The sequence below is a fragment of the Planococcus citri genome, chromosome 2 (genome assembly GCF_950023065.1).
Source record: "Planococcus citri chromosome 2, ihPlaCitr1.1, whole genome shotgun sequence".
Classification (NCBI taxonomy): domain Eukaryota; kingdom Metazoa; phylum Arthropoda; class Insecta; order Hemiptera; family Pseudococcidae; genus Planococcus; species Planococcus citri.
The window spans coordinates 67,919,736-67,938,459 of record NC_088678.1 but is presented as its reverse complement, the minus strand read 5'-3'; the positions used below and the strand labels follow the sequence as shown (position 1 = coordinate 67,938,459).

Below are 18,724 nucleotides of genomic sequence, written 5' to 3'. Positions count from 1 at the left end.
TCTACTACACGAGTATATCCATCTATACCGAGAGTAGGTACTACGATATCTGCGGAGGAGGCTGGGCCCCGACGACGTCGACGTCTGCATCGGCGGGTACCTCTACCGCGTTGCATAATTCAACCGAATATAACACGAAGACCAAGAAGAGCTGTTTTAAATTGTATGAAAGTTACATGAGGCTGACTGTTGTGGAAGGCGTAGTTGAGCGTAAGCGTAAGCCTTTTCGCTTCGCAAAGGGAGCAAGAGCAAGGCGCTGCTCTTGGATGCCTGGTTAAGTTTACAAATGAATACAGCGATTGAAGCAACTTATAATATCAATGCGGTCTTTCTTTCTCACTTCGGCTCGTCTGCTCAGGTCGATTTTCCTTCTTCGTTGCCGGCGCTAGTCGCCACATCAGTTATTCCTCCTTCGTGTTCGAATGGCCATATTAACTTGATAATTAGCTCTCTTATAGGACTTGCAGATGAGGTTCGAACGCTGGTGCCTGGCTTTAGGATGAATAATAATGCGCCCGTTTGGAATATATCTAAACAGAAAAAAGAGGGCTTTCCGTCCCTTTATACCGCTAAGGAATTTCATTTGCCGACACCGTCGCCACCGCCGCTGCCGACGTCGTTTTGTATATAAAATTGGACCTAGGTCTTGTCTATAAAACATTTTCTTTCTTGTTCGCGTCTCTCGATGGTGCAGTTTCCTCGTGCTCGTTTGTGATGATGCTACTGTTTGCACTTTGCAACAGTAGATGTTGAGGTGCTAATAATGGTGTCGTCATCGTCTTCGGTGGTGGTGGTGGTTTTGACGGTGCCATATGTGTTCGTATGTGGTCGTAATGGTCGGCGAAATGGTGTTGTGCAAGCTCCTGGTGATCTACGAGCTCATCTAATTAAACTACACATGCAAGATGGAAGATACTATTAATGTGGATAGTGTACATTTAGCTTATTGTATCATCCCTGTTTAGTAAAGGATCTTCTCGAATGGGACGTATAACTAAACGTAAGTTTATCTGTGCTACGGTACTCTATAAGAAGAGAGATGAGCGAGGAGAGGGTGCCATAATAAATCTAGTATTACAGACCACATCACCTTTTTCCTGTAATCGAGGGTGGACCATCCTTGTATAGTTGTACACAGTTCACTGTATGCTGGCTATTTAATAAATTACCAACATCGGGTTCCGGAACGATGAGTATCTGTGTATAGGATACCAGAATCATTGGGAATTGGAATCTGTTGCGCGACTACTTGTTGAAATCCTCCCCCTCATTTAAGGTGCTGCTGCTGGTGCTGCTGCTGCGACGCTTCTGTACGATAGATAGATAAGTGAACTGTGCAGTTTATCAATCTGATTAGGTAAGGAGATGTGTCTTGAAAAATGAAGCTAAGGATACGAATACAAATGTCAAGGTTTCCTCAAGTTTAATTGGTATCGTTGTTGGTCTTCTGGGTAATGAAAATATGGAGTGGACTTGGAAGGTGTGTTGTGCGCAGACGCTGTGTGATGGTTTTGAGTTTACTTCTGTGGTGTGATGAAGATTTGTAATCTACGGTGTAATTTCCTTACCTCCCCTTCCCCTCCCCCTTCGTTCATAGTTTGCGCGTTTTCTTGGAATTCCTAGAGTTTTTGTTTCGGATTTGTTGTTGTTTTTTCATAATGCAATTTTGACTGGATGAGGGAATGGAAGCTTGAATTATTTGAATGAGTCATTTGAGATAATATAAGTAGGTACCTATGTTTTTATTGTGCTGAGGTCTTTTGACAAGTTGTGACAGAGAAAAATAGTCTCAAGTTTAGTCCAATTTGATTTTTCCTCATTTTTAAAGTGTAGTTTGAGTCTGACCAGAAAAGTATTTCTACTGGAAGACATTTTTTTAAACCGGATAGAGGGAAATCGAAACAGGACTCCAAAATACATCATGAGAAAAAATTTTCAGGTGCTGAAATCCATTCTTCAATTTTTAATAAATAAAAAATTCAAATTTGGTCCATTTTTTTGAAAAAAAAAGTCAAAATTTGATCCAATTATCATTAAAGGCTGAAATTCGGTTTCTAGCTTATTTTCGACACCTCGAGCCAATTGGTGATGATTACGAGTCTTTCTGAGGTCTTCATGGATTTTCTGGTTTTCAAAAAAGGATTCGAAAATGGAACCAAAATGAAATTTAGCATTTATGAACACGGAGCTGGATATTCAAATCTAAAATAGTCTCTAGCGATTATATCTGAAAAAAAAATGAAAAATTCAAGGCGTTTTCCCTAAATATTTTGAAACTCCCGAATCGTTAATGCAAGTTTGTTTGTATGCAACACTTCATTTTAACCCTATTTGAACAATTTTTTCGAAAACTGAAAAATCTAAAAACCTGCTAGAGGCTCTAGAATCGCTCCAAGTCGTTCTAAATTTCAATCTTCTTTCATTCAAATGTTCGCGAATGACAAATTTTTCATTTTTCCCCCAAAAATAATCGCGGGAAGAATTTTTGATTTGAATAGAGTCAAAAAAATTTGAAATGTGCGCGAAAATCTAACAAAGGGGTCTCAGGGATAGTGAAGCCGAGTTTATAGAAACTGAAATTTCAGTTTCATTATATTTACCTACTGCATTTTTTTGAAATCTGAAGAATCCCCAAAAATTTCCTACAGGCTCTAGAATAGTTTTAGACCATCATCGATCGACACAGAAAGTCAAAAATAAGATTCAAACCACATTTCTGCCTTTCATGATGTTTTAATCAAATATTGATCTTTTTGACATGAATATGTTTTTTGGGTGGGGGGGGGGGATCTGTCCAAAATTTTTATCATGCTGATCCACGTCACGCTGATCTGTTTGACCCTGATATCCATTGATTTAAACATGTCCCTGCAGAGTAAAACCTTACCCTCATTTTTTTTCATGAGAAATAAGCTTTTGAATGTTGAAAAATTGGTCAAATGGATTTCAGCTCCAGAAATTTTTGCTTGAGGTGTATTTTGAGGACCTCTTTTTGATTTCTTTTTGTCCGGTTGAAAAAATTTCGTGCCAATTGGGTTGTTTTTTTAAAAATTTATTTCAAAATTTTCAATTGTCTCAATTCATTAAAATGTGTTCAAAAATTTATGCTGTTTTTTTGGGGGGGGGGGGCTAAAATTTCAATCTTTTTAATACTGATTTACGAAGTGTGCATTTTAATCCATCTTCTTACTGTACCTAGTTTATTCTGCTCATTTTCCTGACAAGAGAGAAAGAATGTCTTGGAGGTGGTATCATTTTTATTAGACGTAGGTATCGAAGTTGATATTCAATGAAAAAAAATATATATTTTTTACCACCTGTTGCAACAGAAGACTTACTGATTTGAATTTGACTCGTTTTTTTCCTCTGAAAGTTCGAATGAAGTTTTGAGGATAGTTGTGAAGTGATGACTGTGTCATCCTCCGAAGAACATTTCAAAAATATCGAAAAATTGCCATAAAAGCTGATTAATTTAAGGAATCGGTGCGGGTGGGGAGGGGGATAAAATTTGATAGAAAGAGAAGCCTTCAAGCAATTTTTTTGAAAAAACAGGTCTTCTGTTTGGAAAACTTTGGTACAAAAATAGGAATTTTTAGGCAGGCAATGCAGAAATCAGTGCGTCTTAAACGTTTTAGGAAAAAAGCTCAAATTTGTGTAGCAATTTTGGCAAAAATTAACCACTTGACTAACCTTATCAAAAAACTACTTCCTGAGAATTTTGACGAAAAAACATTACAATTTTTCGCCAACTCCCCAAAAGTTGACACTTTCTGATATTTTTTAGTAAATACGAGATTTTTTTGACAATTTTAGCAAAAAATGGATTTGTTGAATAATCTTGGCAAGAACAGGATTGTTTGACAATTTTGGCAAAAATTGACCCCTTTACCAATTTTACTGAAAATGAGCACTTTCTTTAAACAATTTTGACGAAAATAGGCACTTTTTAAGAACTCTGTTAAAAATGGGCACTTCTCAACTGTTTTACTAAAAATTGACGTTTTTTGACAACCCCCCCCCCCAAAAAAAAATTGATACATTTTGACAACTTTTCCAAAAATTGACACTATTTGACTTGGACAAATTTGGCAAAAAAAAACAGAACCTTACATATGAGCAAATTTGGCAAAAAAAACAGGACTTTTGTTTGTCAATTTTGGAACAAAAAGAGGACGTTTTAAATGCGAAAATCAATTGATTTTGGATGCTTACGGGGGGCGAGCTGGTACAAAAAATTATAGACTTACAATTTTCGATAATTAGCGTGCCCCAATCAAAAAAGAAGTGACATAAAAAGGCCTGCTTGGTGCTTACTTCATGGAGAAATTTGTAATGGCAACGCATTCTTTTATCAATTGAAAAATACTTACTGCTAACACCTTTTTTATCGTTTAAAAATTTTGTATTACCACCCTAAATTGTCCTCGTTAAACCACTTTTTATCGCTTAGATGGCTATCGTGCAAGCCAGGATTGAAAACCGTTTGAAACAACCGCCATTTGGATCCACTACAACCGCTTTGTTTTGGTCAACTGAATCGAGAACCTGCAGAACCACCAGAACCTTTTGAAAATTTGGAACAGAAAAGTCTCAAAAGAACCTCTAAATAAAATGATTTCAAAAAAATTTAGAACCTTTTAGTACCGATTGAGTTTTTGAGGAAAAGAACACTCGTCATCACAAGAACCAGAACAAGATTTCAATAAAGAAGAACCATCAAAATCCTTTCCAGGAATTGGTTCTTTTTGGTTCCCTGGCCATTGAAATTTTTTCTTTACTGATCATTTCTTTTACGATTTGATGCCTTCAAATTTTAATATATGTATATGTACCTTCTTCATCTCTCTTGACTTGAGTTAATCCTTTAAACTAGGTTTTTCGCAATTGTGATTATGAAAATTGAAGTGTCATGGTCATGTCCTTTGGGAAGGGGGGGGGTGGCTCACATGAGTATTAATGTTTGTAATTTTTTTCGCTAGTGATATTTCTTTTTTTTCTAATTCTTGAGAACCTATTCTGCATTTACCTACCATCTTTTTTTTTCGACTTGATGTTTCATATTTTCACTGAAATATTGCTTTTTACTACGTAGGTATTCCTTTTTCACTTTTCTATTAGGTATCGTAAAAATAGTTCTTTCGATTCCGGGACTTGGCATCGAAGACTTGAAAATTACTCGGGCAGCTGATGCTTTTTCGAACTAAATGCAACACAAAAGGTATAATAGTGATACAGTCGAAGTCGGTTATTAAAATTCGTATAATATTCGATTTGAAAAGAAAAGGAGTAATTTACAAAATCATTAATTTTTACGACTCCAACGTGCAGCAAAAACGTTATCTTAGGTTTTACATTAATTCGAAGAAAGAACAAAACACTGACCATTAATTCGTGTAGGTACTCGCTTTATAGGGTATGACACGAGTCAGTAAGGCGGAGATGGTGGACTGCTGCATTTTCGAATAGTCTATATTAGCTTCGATGGTGTCTGATGTAGGCGTTCTTTAATATAATTTTTTTCGTTTATACATACATTACAGACTATTAGTAAACCGATAAAAAATACATTATTTAAATTACTCATTTAGGTACCAAAACACCATCGGCATGAACATACATATATGTACTATCGGTTTCAATTAGCGTACTTTTTTTGCATTTTTAAAAACGCCCATTGCACCTTGCACTATGTTCGCGCTGTTACGCATTACTCACCTGAGTCTCTAACTCTAAGTACGCACATGTGTACTACAATTACTCACCTAATACCTGCCCATCTAGCTAATGTATGCAATTGCAATTTGATGGCTTTATTTCGCAATAAAAATACGACACGACAGGATGAGTAAAAACACGTAAATATGTGAGTTTGCAATCTTGTATATTTGATCAACGCCTCACTGTCGATTTTCTTGAAAGGGGCCTAAAGTATAATAACCGATAATTATACCGGTGCAAAAAAATCGCCAACAGGGACGGGGCAGGAGACGAGTAGATGTATTTTTAATTCTAATTAATAGTCTGGCGAAAAGTAGTCGTAAAGTAAAACGTGATCTTATATAAAGCGAACCGCAGACTTTGAGGTTCGGACTCGGATGCGCGATAATTTTAAAATTATTAACGCAGGTGTTCTGTTATACATATTCCGACGAGTGAAAACAATGTATCGGTAATATTTCCGCTTTCAAGACTTAAACTTACCAGAGTCGAAGACGCGAACAGAATGGACTGGCAATTAAACGCATCAGGTGGAATGATACGATCAGCTGTACAATCGATAAGGTGCACTTTGCTGTGCATGTGAGATGTGGATACTCGGAATGGACGTGGAAATACGAGTACGAGTGGACAGGATGGGATGGCGAGTGGAGGTACTAGTGGTGAAGAAACTAGATTCGGTTATAAAACCACTTACCAAGGAAAAAATTGTGGTGAATGAGTTGTCTACTTTGTCCAATTCAAGGAGCTAGAGTCATAGTTGAAAACATGGAGTATTTTTCCTAATATTCACTTATGTATCTTTTATACTCATTGCAATTGCACGTGAAACGAACCAGGCGTCTGTCTGTTGATTCTAAAATCTTCGTGTCGCACCAACAGGTGCTTTAGCCCATCGTGTATCGTCTCTCTCTCTCTCTGAGAAAATGAACTTTTTCTCCCCTCAAAATTAAAGTATATGCAAATGAACTTGTAGATGACCAGAGGCAAAAAGGGTGTCAAAATCCGCAACTCTGTCTCAGCTTCTCTGTCCGATGTTATTAAAAGTCTCTGGCATGTCGCGTCGTCGTCGTCGTTTCAATCCAAAGTACGAGTTGGTACATTGACGAGGAAATACGTACATAAACCCAAAGTCCCAAATGCAGTTTAAAAGCGCACCAAGTAAACGACAAAGCAGGGAGATGGGCGAGTGATATCGTAAAGGATTATGTGTGTTGGCAGTCGTATAGTCGTATAGTCGTAGTCGCACCCCCTTTTGTTTGGGAAATCGTTCGAAATCATTTAATAGGTAAATTTACAGTACGCAGTCTTAACGCTTTGTATTTTCGCCCAAGTGACGACACACATAACCATGTGAATTATATAAACGTTAGACTTTGCTGTAGGGTGACGGTAGGGGTGACCAAAGTGTACGACGAATTTGCAAGATGCTCGATTAGGTAGGTTTTTTTACGTGTTTGGGTTGTCGAAGAGTTTAGAATCGAGATGGAATTTTAATGAGTTTAGATGTTTTGAATAGCGAATTTTTTTTGAATTTTTTCTCGTGTGGCCAGTTTGCAATTATTGAAGTTCTGTATTAGCTGTCGATGAGTATAATGAGTACCTGTATACCTACTTACAGGTGTATTTTGAACTCTAAATTCGATCAGAACACCGAATACGTGATCCAGAAATATGGAAATAGTGTTGCCTGTGGTCACAATAATTTAAAGGAAGGTATAAATAAGATAAACATGTTGCCTATATAGGAATTACAAGGAGTTGATAACCGATGAAAATTGAGACTATTTCACGTAAATTTTTGATCACGGAAATGAATACTTTATCATGCTCGAAATGTTTCACGATTACTTTAGGTTTAGGTTTTAACGTTTTTTATTAAGTTGAATTAAAAAAATAATGTTTAAAGTAGCATAAAACATTTTTGAAGGCATTAATATAACTTTAAATTATCAAAAGTTGCTAAAATGTCTGTAAAATGTGGGAAAATTCAACAAAAACTGCATGAAAAATGGTTTAAAATTGGTTAGAATGATATAAAATTATGAAAATATTTTAAAAATAATTGAAAATTATCAGAAACCGATAAAGATAACAACTTGAAGAAACTTAGCGAATAGTGAAAATTTGCTTTAATCGTGTTGAAAATTATATTGAAACACTTGAATAACATCAAAACTAGGTATGAAACTAAAGGTTTTGTGGGGGGGGGGGGTGGTAACCGCTCACCCTAGTTTTGATCCTGATTCAAAACTATCACAAACTGATGAAATTTCAAAAAAAAATTAGGCAGATTAGTGAATTTATTTAAATTGTTATCGGTTTTTGATAAATATTTTCAATTATTCTAATGTATCTAATTTTCGTATCCTTTTAAACCAATTTTCATGATGTTTTTGTTGAATTTTCCCAAATTTTACAGACATTTTAGCAACTTTTCATAATTTAAAATTATATTAATGCCTTCAAATAAAAATGATCTAAAAACACTCAACTTTCAAGAGCATTCAAAATCATTTCAAGTTGTCAAAAATTGATGACATAAGGCCATGCAATGGCCAAACAAAAAGAAAACATTAAGCATAAAATATTCTTAAAATGTGCTAAATATGACAAACATACCTTAATAGCAATAAAATCATTAAAAATTACCAACAATATTGATGAAATACAAACCTTTTTTTTTTCAATTTGGCTCAAACTGAATAAAACGTGGTTGAAAATCTGCTAAAACTGACAGAAAGTATTGAAAAAACGTTATAAATCATTCAAAATCACCAACAAAAAAAAAAAAAAATAAGCAAAATTTGCATGAAGCTTGGTAAAAACATGTTGAAATTAATGATATGAAAACAGTGAGAAAAAAACATTGAAATTTACAATAACACAAAAATGGTGTCAAACATATTTTTTTGCAAAGAAATTGAAAACATGAATAAAATAATTATGTAGTATTAAATAACAGCAAATCACCAGAAACTAATAAAATGTTTCAAAAATTTAGTCAAAAGTGCATGAAAAGGTGTCAAAATATGATTAGGTAAATAATAATGAAAACACGAAAAAAAAACATTATAAGCAATGAAAATAATCAAAAAGTGAAGAAACTTCGGTAAAACTTTGCAAAATTGCGTAAAAAAGGGTTAAAAACCAGTAGAACGATTTAAAAATATGGGAAAAAACATTAAAAATCACCGAAAATTACCAAAAAGCAATAGGTACATGTGAATTGCATAAAATATTCCTAAAATGAGTTTAGATTTGTAAAAAAAATATCAAAAAGTGATGTAATTTCAAACAAAATGAACAAAAAAAACAAATGAATAAAACTGAGCAAAAATTGTATGAAACATTAAAAACAATAGAAATTATGACTGAAAATCGATGAAATATCCGAGAATTTGAGCAAAATTTTCTAAAAATTGAGTAGGTATATTGTCTAACATTATGAATAAAATTGATCGAGTCTCGTTCAAGTTAATTAAAATTTGAAAAAAAAAATGCATTTAGTTACTTGAATACTATTTTGACGAAGTTGAGATATACTTAGTAACAATTGCACAAAACGTCGTTCAAAATTGATAAATGTCTCGAAAGCTTAAAATGTTGCAAAATCAAAAGTTATGTTGTCCAAATGTCCAATAAAGAGAATCAGGATCAAAAAAATGACTTGTGAACGTGATTCGGCTCGTAATTATTACAAATCAGCAATCACAGTTGAAAAAAAAGTGATTTTAATCATGAATCATGGTTGAATTAAGTGCATCTGAAAAAATGATTTGAATTCAATTGAATCATTAATTCGAATCACGACATTTTTGATCCGAATCCTGACTCGAATAGATCATTATTCGAATCATTCGCAATCCTCTGTAAAAAAAAAGATGAAATATGTCACAATTTGAAGAAAAAATTATTCAAAAATTTAAAACACTAAAAACTTGAAATATTTTTGAAAGATTTACAAAAACTGTTAATTTTTTTAAAAAAAATCACGTGACGCCAGGTCTACATTTTTTTCATAATAAATTTGAACTCGTTCATTGGGGGGGGGGGGGGGTCGAAAATATTGACATGAATCAATATCAACCTAATTCCAATTTTGATCTTTCAAAAAAAAAAAAAAATCGATCGTTACTGCTTCAAGGATACTGAGTTCAAAGGATTATTTTTTCGATCCGACCACATTGATCTCCCCTCCCTGTTTTTCAATAAGCTTATACGTATTAAGCATTGCTGATCGATTGAGTATCATGATCATGAGTTTAATTTATTAATAATTACTACATAAAATAATTAATTGAAATCAATTGAGTAATTCTTTATTGTATTTTTCTTTGTTGCAGGTGAGTACAAATTTTCATTATAAAAACCAGCCAATTACTTATCGTATGAGAATAAGAAGGTAAGTCATTGTTTGATTTTTGAATTTTGCGATGAGGTGAAAAAAAAATGAAAGAACAGAGATGTGTTTTCTTGATTTTTTTTTCAATTTCTGATTCCAAAATCTTTTTGAAACACATCCGAGTACTTATTAATTACTTACCCACGACCACATGAGCAATGGCTCTATGTTTTTCAACCTTGCTTTGAATGCGTTTTGAATATAGAATTCTCTGAACTTTCTTAAGCCATTGAGTGATGAAAGGAGACCGGAAGAGCATAATTTTGATTTTGACGTAATTACACAATAATTGAATTATGACCATTGAGGTTGTAAATTGAAAAAAAAGCTTCGAAAAATAAATTATGAATAAATCATCGTTGTAAAAACGTGTTTTTTTCAGTTTTAGGTCAGAGTTTTTGATTTTGTTTTTAGGTTTTTGAGGTGTCACTATTCGTTCAGGCTTTTGATTTTTGATTTGATTTAGTTTTTCTAAAATTTCATTTTCATCAATGTCTTACTTATTATTTCATTTCGATTTTTTTTTTGTTGCGTTTAAATCCAAATTTGAAAGTATGGTCATGAAATTATATACCTTATTTTTTGTTTTTCGTATTTTTTTCAATTGTAAGTTTTTGTTTTCATCTTTTCTGTTTTTGTTTAATTATTGGGGGGGGGGGGACTTCATCATCCTAAAACGAATTCAATTTTTCTTATTAGAATCACGAATCATTTTGTTTAAAATTCCATTGAAAACAACACAGTAAATTTGACAAATGAAGTGAACAGGATTCATTGTCGATAAAATTAGTTGATACCTAGTACATACCTACATATGAATGACGTAAACGACGATGTTGAATAATAATTTAAACTCGCTATTAAGCTATTTATTTTGAAAATTATCATCTAGTTATCATTCTTTGGGTTGATTCATTTTGATTACCTACATATTTGATTTGATTTGATTGTATGTGTAAGGTAAAATATACGATGATATTAAATGAACGATCGCTAAAGATAACACTACCTACCTCTGCGCGATTAGTGTTGGTTTGGTTGTTCCTCTTTACTTACAGTATTTTCAAGCTTTGTGTTGATCAAACTTTCTAACGACGATGATAACTTTCAACGATAGGCACGTCAAAGGTGTGTAAAAATTGTGATGCTCCTAATCAGAAGGGTTCAATAAGATAAAAAAATTGAAAATTAAACGTTCTCTCGCAATAAAAGCCTGCGTCTCGAATTGGCTTTTAATTTGACAACGATGAGATCCTTTTTTCTCTACCCGCCAAAGTCTCATCATCGTGTCTTGGATCGACTTATTCCTACGCTATTCTTTCTCTTTCTTCGCCTTTTTTTCCAGATACTCACGTGGGAGTTGACCCCGACTCGACTACTGAAAATAACCATCGTAATCTTTTTACAGTTCACATTCAATTTATTTTACTGTGCAGAACGATGCCACGCCTCTGTGGTACTATAATTTACGATCCCCCTGTACACACAAAGTTGCCCAGTTACTAGTTACTGCTGGTATAACGCAGATGACATAGTGTATTACATACAAGGGGGTATGTACAGGAGGGAAAAACCGTAGCAGGGGGCGTTTTTTTCCAACTCTCATTTCTGGACTACTCGTATAGATGGATTCGTTTCCAGGGAATAGTAATTATAACGAGTTAAAAAGCTAATAATATCGCATCTCGATCGAGTTTTGACCGTGAGGAGGGCGATGGGTTTCCTGTCCCTTGGACTAAGGACCTCGATGATGCCCCTGTAATGATACGAGGGATGTGTTGCCAGTATCGATACTCGATAGAATGGGATGAATTGAGAATTTGCTTCTTTGATGTTGGATTTAAAAATAACCCATGTTTATCGATACAGTATTTTTTGGAATTGAAATAAAAGAGGACGAAGTGAGAGTGAGGGAGGGGGTTAACGTTGTGGAAAAATAGTTCATCTTATCGTACGTAGGTCCTCGTGTATGGGACGTAGGAGTCCCTCAGGCACCTCGACGACAAATGACTACGTTGCCAGGGCATTAACGCTCTGGTTGTATAAAATTCACCGAACGGCGAACACGATGCGATGAGCTCGAGTAGCAGCATCAACATCAGCATCATCATCATCGTCGTCGAAGAACAAAGATAGAGATGGGAGGGAAGGGGGAGAAAATACGAAACATTTTTTCCAGGAAATTTAAAACTCATTTATTGTAGTATTCATTAAGAGAGAGGCGAATTTCTTCTTATGTTATATGAGATGGTGAAGAGAAATACTATCTTATAGAGACGAAGAAAGGGAGAAGAAGAAGGAGAAAAAAAACGGAAAGACCAAATGAATTTCGCAGTTGTTGTCTGATTTCCATAGAATTGCCATAAAAAGATTAGCTTACATTTAGTTTTCTTTACCTCAAAAAGCGCTCGGGCGCTTTACCCTCGACGTATTTTATATTTCGCGGGCTAATGTTACTCTACTCTTAAAAACGACGCCGATGTACTTTTTTTTCTTTTCTTTTCTTTTCTTTTCTTTTTACTTTTATTTTGCTGGGTGGGATTCTTCTTCTTCTGTTTCTTTTTTCATCTAAGTTGGGATAATTTCACCATCCACCGTGATCTTTTTTTTACTTTGGTGTACGATGTGCTGAGCTTTTTTATTGTATTACGGTCTAGAGTAATGAAGTGAGTATCGTTAACGATTGTATTATGTTTCTCTGTTTTGTGTTTTTCGTTTTGGTAAAATGTAGCATCTTTCTCGTTGTTGATGTTGTTTTAAAGATCATGATAAGAGAAGAGGGGGTTAAGAATAAGAGTGGATGAGGGCTTCATTGATGTGCCAATTACCATTGGAATTATCGTAGTAGAGGTTCTGAAATTTTTGGACATATGAGTTGCAGATCATGATGCAGGTTATATTTTATCAAATAAATGAAGAGTTGAATTTTTCAACCACGACAAAATTGGAATACTTAAAACAAAGTAAGATCTTTTGCAGGGGGGCTTGATTCTAAAAAGAAATAATTTTGGAATTTTAGATTGAAAGATTGCTACATTACCCTGAACCAATTTCGAAAAAATAAGCAAGAAAATACTTAATATTTTTTAAAATTTAAACTGAATGTATATTCTTATGACGTTAAACATAGATGTACAAGTAGGTAGTAGGTACATATAACAAAAAATTTTCACTTTTGAACACATAGCCAGCTGGATTTTTGTGGTAACCACCTCATACGGTCGAGAGAGTGCACGATAAACACCGACCAAAGTTACTTATATTGTTATATAGGTTCTAAAATCCATTTTTGACCCCTCCAGAGCGATTTGATATTTTTGGAGAGAATGGAAAACTAGCAGGAGGCTCCAAAATTGGCTCAAAACAGGTTGACAATGATTATGTATGTACTTTAACTCTTTTTGCTCAAAAAATCTATTTTAGTTAGGTATCTACATTTATAAAACTTTTAAAATTGTTCTTGAAACAGCTTTTTTGGTTTTTTCAAATTTTCAAAAGTTCTTCAAAAATCCAAAAATGAAATTTGGCACCTGAAATATTGGTTACGGGGGTTTGGGACATGCTGTTTCACGATGTATGAGTTACTTAGTGTTGTTTAATTCGGAGAGTATGAGTTATCTGAAATTAAAAAAAATTAAAATTAAAAAAAACTGTTGAATGATAGTGTAACACCTGTGACGTAAGCATTCGTTAAAATTCATCAGAACGAGCGATAACAAAATGATGGAAGTCGAAATGTAAAATTGAAAATTTTGTCAAAAAAACACTTCTGGCTAAATCGCATCAAATCGTGGAGCTTTTAGCGCTTAGAGTCGGTGATTTTTGAAAAAGAATTGAAAGTTGATAGCCCTCGATGAGAGATGATGAGCAGTCGAAACGCAGTTCTCGAAGTACATTTGCGAAGGAGATAGAGGTGCTCAAAGTTTTAAGAAAAATTAAGATATTATACTTATATGTAGTCTGAGCGAGGTCAACTTGAAAACTATAAATGGTACAACGTTATTTTGGTTTTTCAATCGTTTTACTATACGAATACTGATTTATCATAGAATTGCTTGCATCAAAAATTCAAGTCTCATGAGTTTTAAAACATCAAACGCAACTCGCAAGAGCTGGAATTTTTGCAACCACGAGGGCGGAACCTCTTTGTCACTTTTATAATATCGATTACCTAAGTATTTCGCAATGATGAAAACGACATCGATAAAGAAATAAGCTGCTGATATTCTTTTAAATTTTAAACAGAATGTATTCGTATGACGTTAGACATCGATTTATAATGAAAACTTAATAAAAGAATATCTAAAATGAATAAATATCGAATAATATAATAATAACATTTAGCAGTGATAAATGTATAGGTGTATATCTACTAGGCGCTTGTCACGTGTACATACCTATAGCATATCTAATGAATTATCAAGTGGCTGGTTCTATGGAGAAAAATATCCGTTTTTGTCTAATTTTGTAGAGTGGTAACAATACATGAGCTTATGATAATAATGAAATCTTTATGCATATTTGTGGTGTCGTCTCCGGTCTCTTACTTTTTCAACGTGTCACTTGAAGTAGGTAAGGTACCTACAGGTACAATGAATGATGGCCCGAAAGTAGGTACCCTTAATTTTACATCATTTTGTCATCTTAGTTTCCTGCCTACGTGAATTCTAGTTGGAGAGTAGATGAATGAGCAGAAATTTAGGCTATACTAAGATTATTTTGCATGAATTACTCAATGATTCATTTATTATGAAGGAATTTTTGGTTTATTGAGTAAACCCATTTTTTTATATTCTGTTCCCATCGACTCTTGAAAGGAATACATCACTATAGCGTTCAAGTTTTCAGTCAGCGTCTTTTGTTCTTCAATGTTTCCTTGATTTGGTGACAGCCGCAGTGTAGATTCACGAGATATAATTATTTCGCTCAGAAATGTTGTAATTATCCCTTTTAGTACAATTGCATCGATTTTCACATCCATTTTTTCAACCCTTTTTGATATAGTAGGATATTGATTACGTTTCGAGACAATACGAGCAGTTAAATCTCTCGCCTGAAATTCAAAATTTGTTTCTTCTCCGGAGTACTGCATTTTTAATGATTTGAAATTGAGTAATCCGTATAAGTTGATTTGGTAAACTAGGAAATTATCTTCATCTCTATCTAGGGAAAGCAGTTCCTTTATCGAGTAAAAATATCGATGTGAATCTCTGTGTTCACTGGTGGCTACAGTATGAGGAAGTTCGCAGAAGTTGATTACGTCATTATTGTTAAACCATGAGTGAGAGGCTTCACTCAATTTTGTTTTCATTATTGCAATCGAAATTTGTTTGAGCTTATTTTTCAAGTCATTCTTCTCATTTTCTACGTACTTATAGATTTTCTCTGACGGGTCTTTCAATTTAACCTATATGGAAGCATTATTGTTTGCTGTGAATCGTGATTTTTAAAGAGAAAATTTCGTACTGAAATGCTTTTTAGGTAGGTAAGTACTCACTTTCATGTTTTCACAAGCAACATCGAATCGGAATTCTTCGTTACTACCATTTTCAAAGGTAATAATCGTGCTACAAGTGCGCGCTAAAAAGGAAATATTAGCCAGAACGAAATTAGAATTGTTCATTATTGTAGCCACTCCCGTCATTTGCAGCGTTACATTATAGGCGATCTGTTCGTGTAATGCGTTACATTAGAATTGTGTGATAAGATTGATTTTATGCAAAAATCTATCGCAGAAATCTTAATTAACAAAAACTGTAAGCATTACCTGAGTGCGATTAGGTGGTTTGCATGTTACTTCATAAGCGATTGGAACAGTCGATGTTTTGACACCATTTAAAGAAATGGAATGATTTGAAGATTCATTTAGTAGTTTCATTCCATTAGGAACTTTATTTGAATATTTGAAATGTTGGTTATTGATTCGGTATTCCTGTTTCTTCAAGTGACCTTGAAGATTTTTCAATGTTTCGGCAAACTTTTTTAAAAATGGAGACAAATTAATATTGTATTGCGGGAGTGAGTCATTCCACGTGGCTACCGCCGCTGTTTGGTTGGCGAAGTCTTCATTCATTCTTCCGCGCCAGTTTTTTTTACCTACGGAATAAGTTTTCCAATTAAATTAGAGGAAAGTATCACACGACTAAAGTTTAGTGATGTTTGATGCTTCGAGTACCTAGGTACATATTTCCTTGTAGGTATTAGACAGTAATAGGTACCTAGTTGATAATTGTTAAACTGTTTGGCTCTATTGTTGAATGAAAACTTATCACGGAAAAAATTTTAACAAAAATTACTTGTCACATCGATTTCGTGCAATGCTCCCCTCGGCCCTCCTTTTAATGCCTTTAACTCTCGATGTATACTCGTAGCCGAGTGGTTAGGGCCTGTAGATAGGAATTGTAGGTACCCAGGTTCGAATCCCCATTACCCCATAAGGTGGGTAGATGGCGGATTTTTCCTAGGAAAAATGGGCTGGAAAAATACTTCGGAGTGAGCAGATGACGATGGTGCAGACAAAAATAAAACTTGAACTCTCCTACCCCCTCATTTTAATTTTTGAAAATTGAGTTTTAAAATTTGATATCATTTTCTGAATGAATTTTCATTTCGTTTATTAGAATACTTTTTACTATATAGCCATAATACTCGTATGTAGTAAAACTTACCTTGACATGAGTAAATATCACTTTTTATGAAGTAAAAATTACCTCAAGATGGGTAATTTTTTTTACTATAGAATCACAGTAAAAATTATTGTTGTACGAGTAGTATACAGGGTGCCCAAAAATATCGGGTACCCCAAAGAAAGTTTTTCATCAAAAATATAGGTTGGCAACGTGAAATAGATGCATATGATTGGTGGAATGTTATCTCTTCAGTGCAACAACCAATCATGTGCTATCATTATTATCATTCACTGTGACCAACCGAAGTATTTGGCAGAAAACTTTTTTAGGGGTACCCGATATTTCTGGGCACCCTGTAGATAGCTAGTTATTCGATAGCTAGTTATTTGACTACCTATTTAGAATCCTGCTAGGTTAAGAAATCGGATACTAGAGATCGTTGTTGGTCTCGTCTGTGAATCTTTGAAGTTTGAATACATTGAAGACGAGCCTATTAACTCATGATTTTCCTTTGATGTAACTAGACGTAGGTGCATGTCCGTGCCCCTCCCCCACCACCACCGATTGACTTCAAACACATGCCATTCGTTTGTGCTACGTTTGTGCTGGTTTGTGCTGAAAAGATTTTCGTTTGTGCTGTCCCCCTTCCCGAGATATTTGATAAAACTTTGGGGGGGGGGCGTAGACACGGGGGCCCCCCACTTTTAGCTAGGAGGTCCGAAATGGTGTCAATCGTTTGTGTTACGTTTGTGCTGGTTTGTGCTGCCCCTCTTCTCGAGGTATTGGAGATAACTTTTGGGGGGGGGTGCCGTAGACACGGGAGCCCCCCCCCACACTGAGCTAGGAGGTCCGAAATGGTGTCAATGGTTTGTGCTACGTTTGTGCTGGTTTGTGCTGAAAGGCTTTTCGTTTGTGCTGCTTCCCTTCCTGTGGTATTGAGGGGTTATTTGTGGGGGGGAGGGCCGTAGACATGAATTTTAAAAAAGGGGTTAGACGAAAGTTTGAAAAGAGAAAAATATATGTATCTATTGTGCTTCGTTTGTGCTGGTTTGTGCTGCCACCCATAACCCTATAACTCCACCTCCTTCCCCCCACTAAAATATGGCTTTTCACCATTGATCAAGTTTTTTTTTAAAAATCGAAATTTGATCTACGCCCCCTACAGGGCTGAAATTTTGCACAGCTGTTCTTGAGGGTCTGAGTAGACGATTCGATTTTTTTCGACCTCAAAATTAAAATTTAGCCACCCCAAATGGACCTCCATTGTTTTGGACCCCCTACAAATACCTTACTAATGCCCCCCCCCCAGGTCCATATTGAAGAAATATTACATATATTTAAACCCCGAGGGACACTTCTACCAATTTTCAGATTTTTTCGACAATTATTCGAAATTTTGTATGTACTTAGTTAAACATAGACTGAAATTTCTTCAACTCAGACTCGATTTTTTTTGAAAATTAAAAAAAACCTGAATTTGATTCACGTTCTCTAGAGGGCTGAAATTTTTGTCACAGCTGTTCTTGAGGGTTCGAGCAGACGACTCGATTTTTTTCGACCTCAAAAATTAAATTCTACCCCTCCATCAGGGGTACCAAAAATTCGTACACCCGCTCCAGGGGTCCGCTAGGGGTTGAAATTGAACGGGGCTAAATATGAATGAAGCAACGATTGACACCATTTCGGACCTCCTAGCTCAGTGTGGGGGGGGCTCCCGTGTCTACGGCGCCCCCCCAAAGTTATCTCCAATACCTCGAGAAGGGGGGCAGCACAAACGAAAATCTTTTCAGCACAAACCAGCACAAACGTAGCACAAACGATTGACACCATTTCGGACCTCCTAGCTAAAAGTGGGGTGCCTCCGTGTCTACGGCCCCCCCAAAAGTTTTTTCAAATATCTCGGGAAGGGGGGCAGCACAAACGAAAATCTTTTCAGCACAAACCAGCACAAACGTAGCACAAACGAATGGCA

The 18,724-nt window shown here is 35.1% G+C and overlaps 1 protein-coding gene and 1 long non-coding RNA gene across 3 annotated transcripts in view; one reads left to right on the top strand and one right to left on the bottom strand.

Annotated features, from left to right (window-relative positions):
* The window catches only part of LOC135837358 (uncharacterized), a 294,134-nt gene that overhangs the window by 16,980 nt on the left and 258,430 nt on the right, over positions 1–18,724 (top strand). The window lies entirely within an intron of this gene.
* Positions 14,398–16,613, bottom strand: LOC135834263 (uncharacterized). Its single transcript, XM_065348104.1, has 3 exons — positions 15,891–16,613; positions 15,621–15,791; positions 14,398–15,530 (listed from the first exon to the last, which is right to left on the bottom strand). The coding sequence occupies exons 1-3, from the start codon at positions 16,194–16,196 to the stop codon at positions 14,871–14,873; spliced, it is 1,137 nt and encodes a 378-aa protein (XP_065204176.1). The 5' UTR covers positions 16,197–16,613; the 3' UTR covers positions 14,398–14,870.

Excerpts from the sequence above, each read along its gene's own strand:
- LOC135834263 (XM_065348104.1), bottom strand. The coding sequence starts at position 16,196 with ATGAATGAAGACTTCGCCAACCAAACAGCGGCGGTAGCCACGTGGAAT. Across the intron at positions 15,792-15,890 it reads AACCACCTAATCGCACTCAG|ATCGCCTATAATGTAACGCT; the intron begins GTAATGCTTACA and ends TTACACGAACAG. Across the intron at positions 15,531-15,620 it reads TTGCTTGTGAAAACATGAAA|GTTAAATTGAAAGACCCGTC; the intron begins GTGAGTACTTAC and ends GCTTCCATATAG.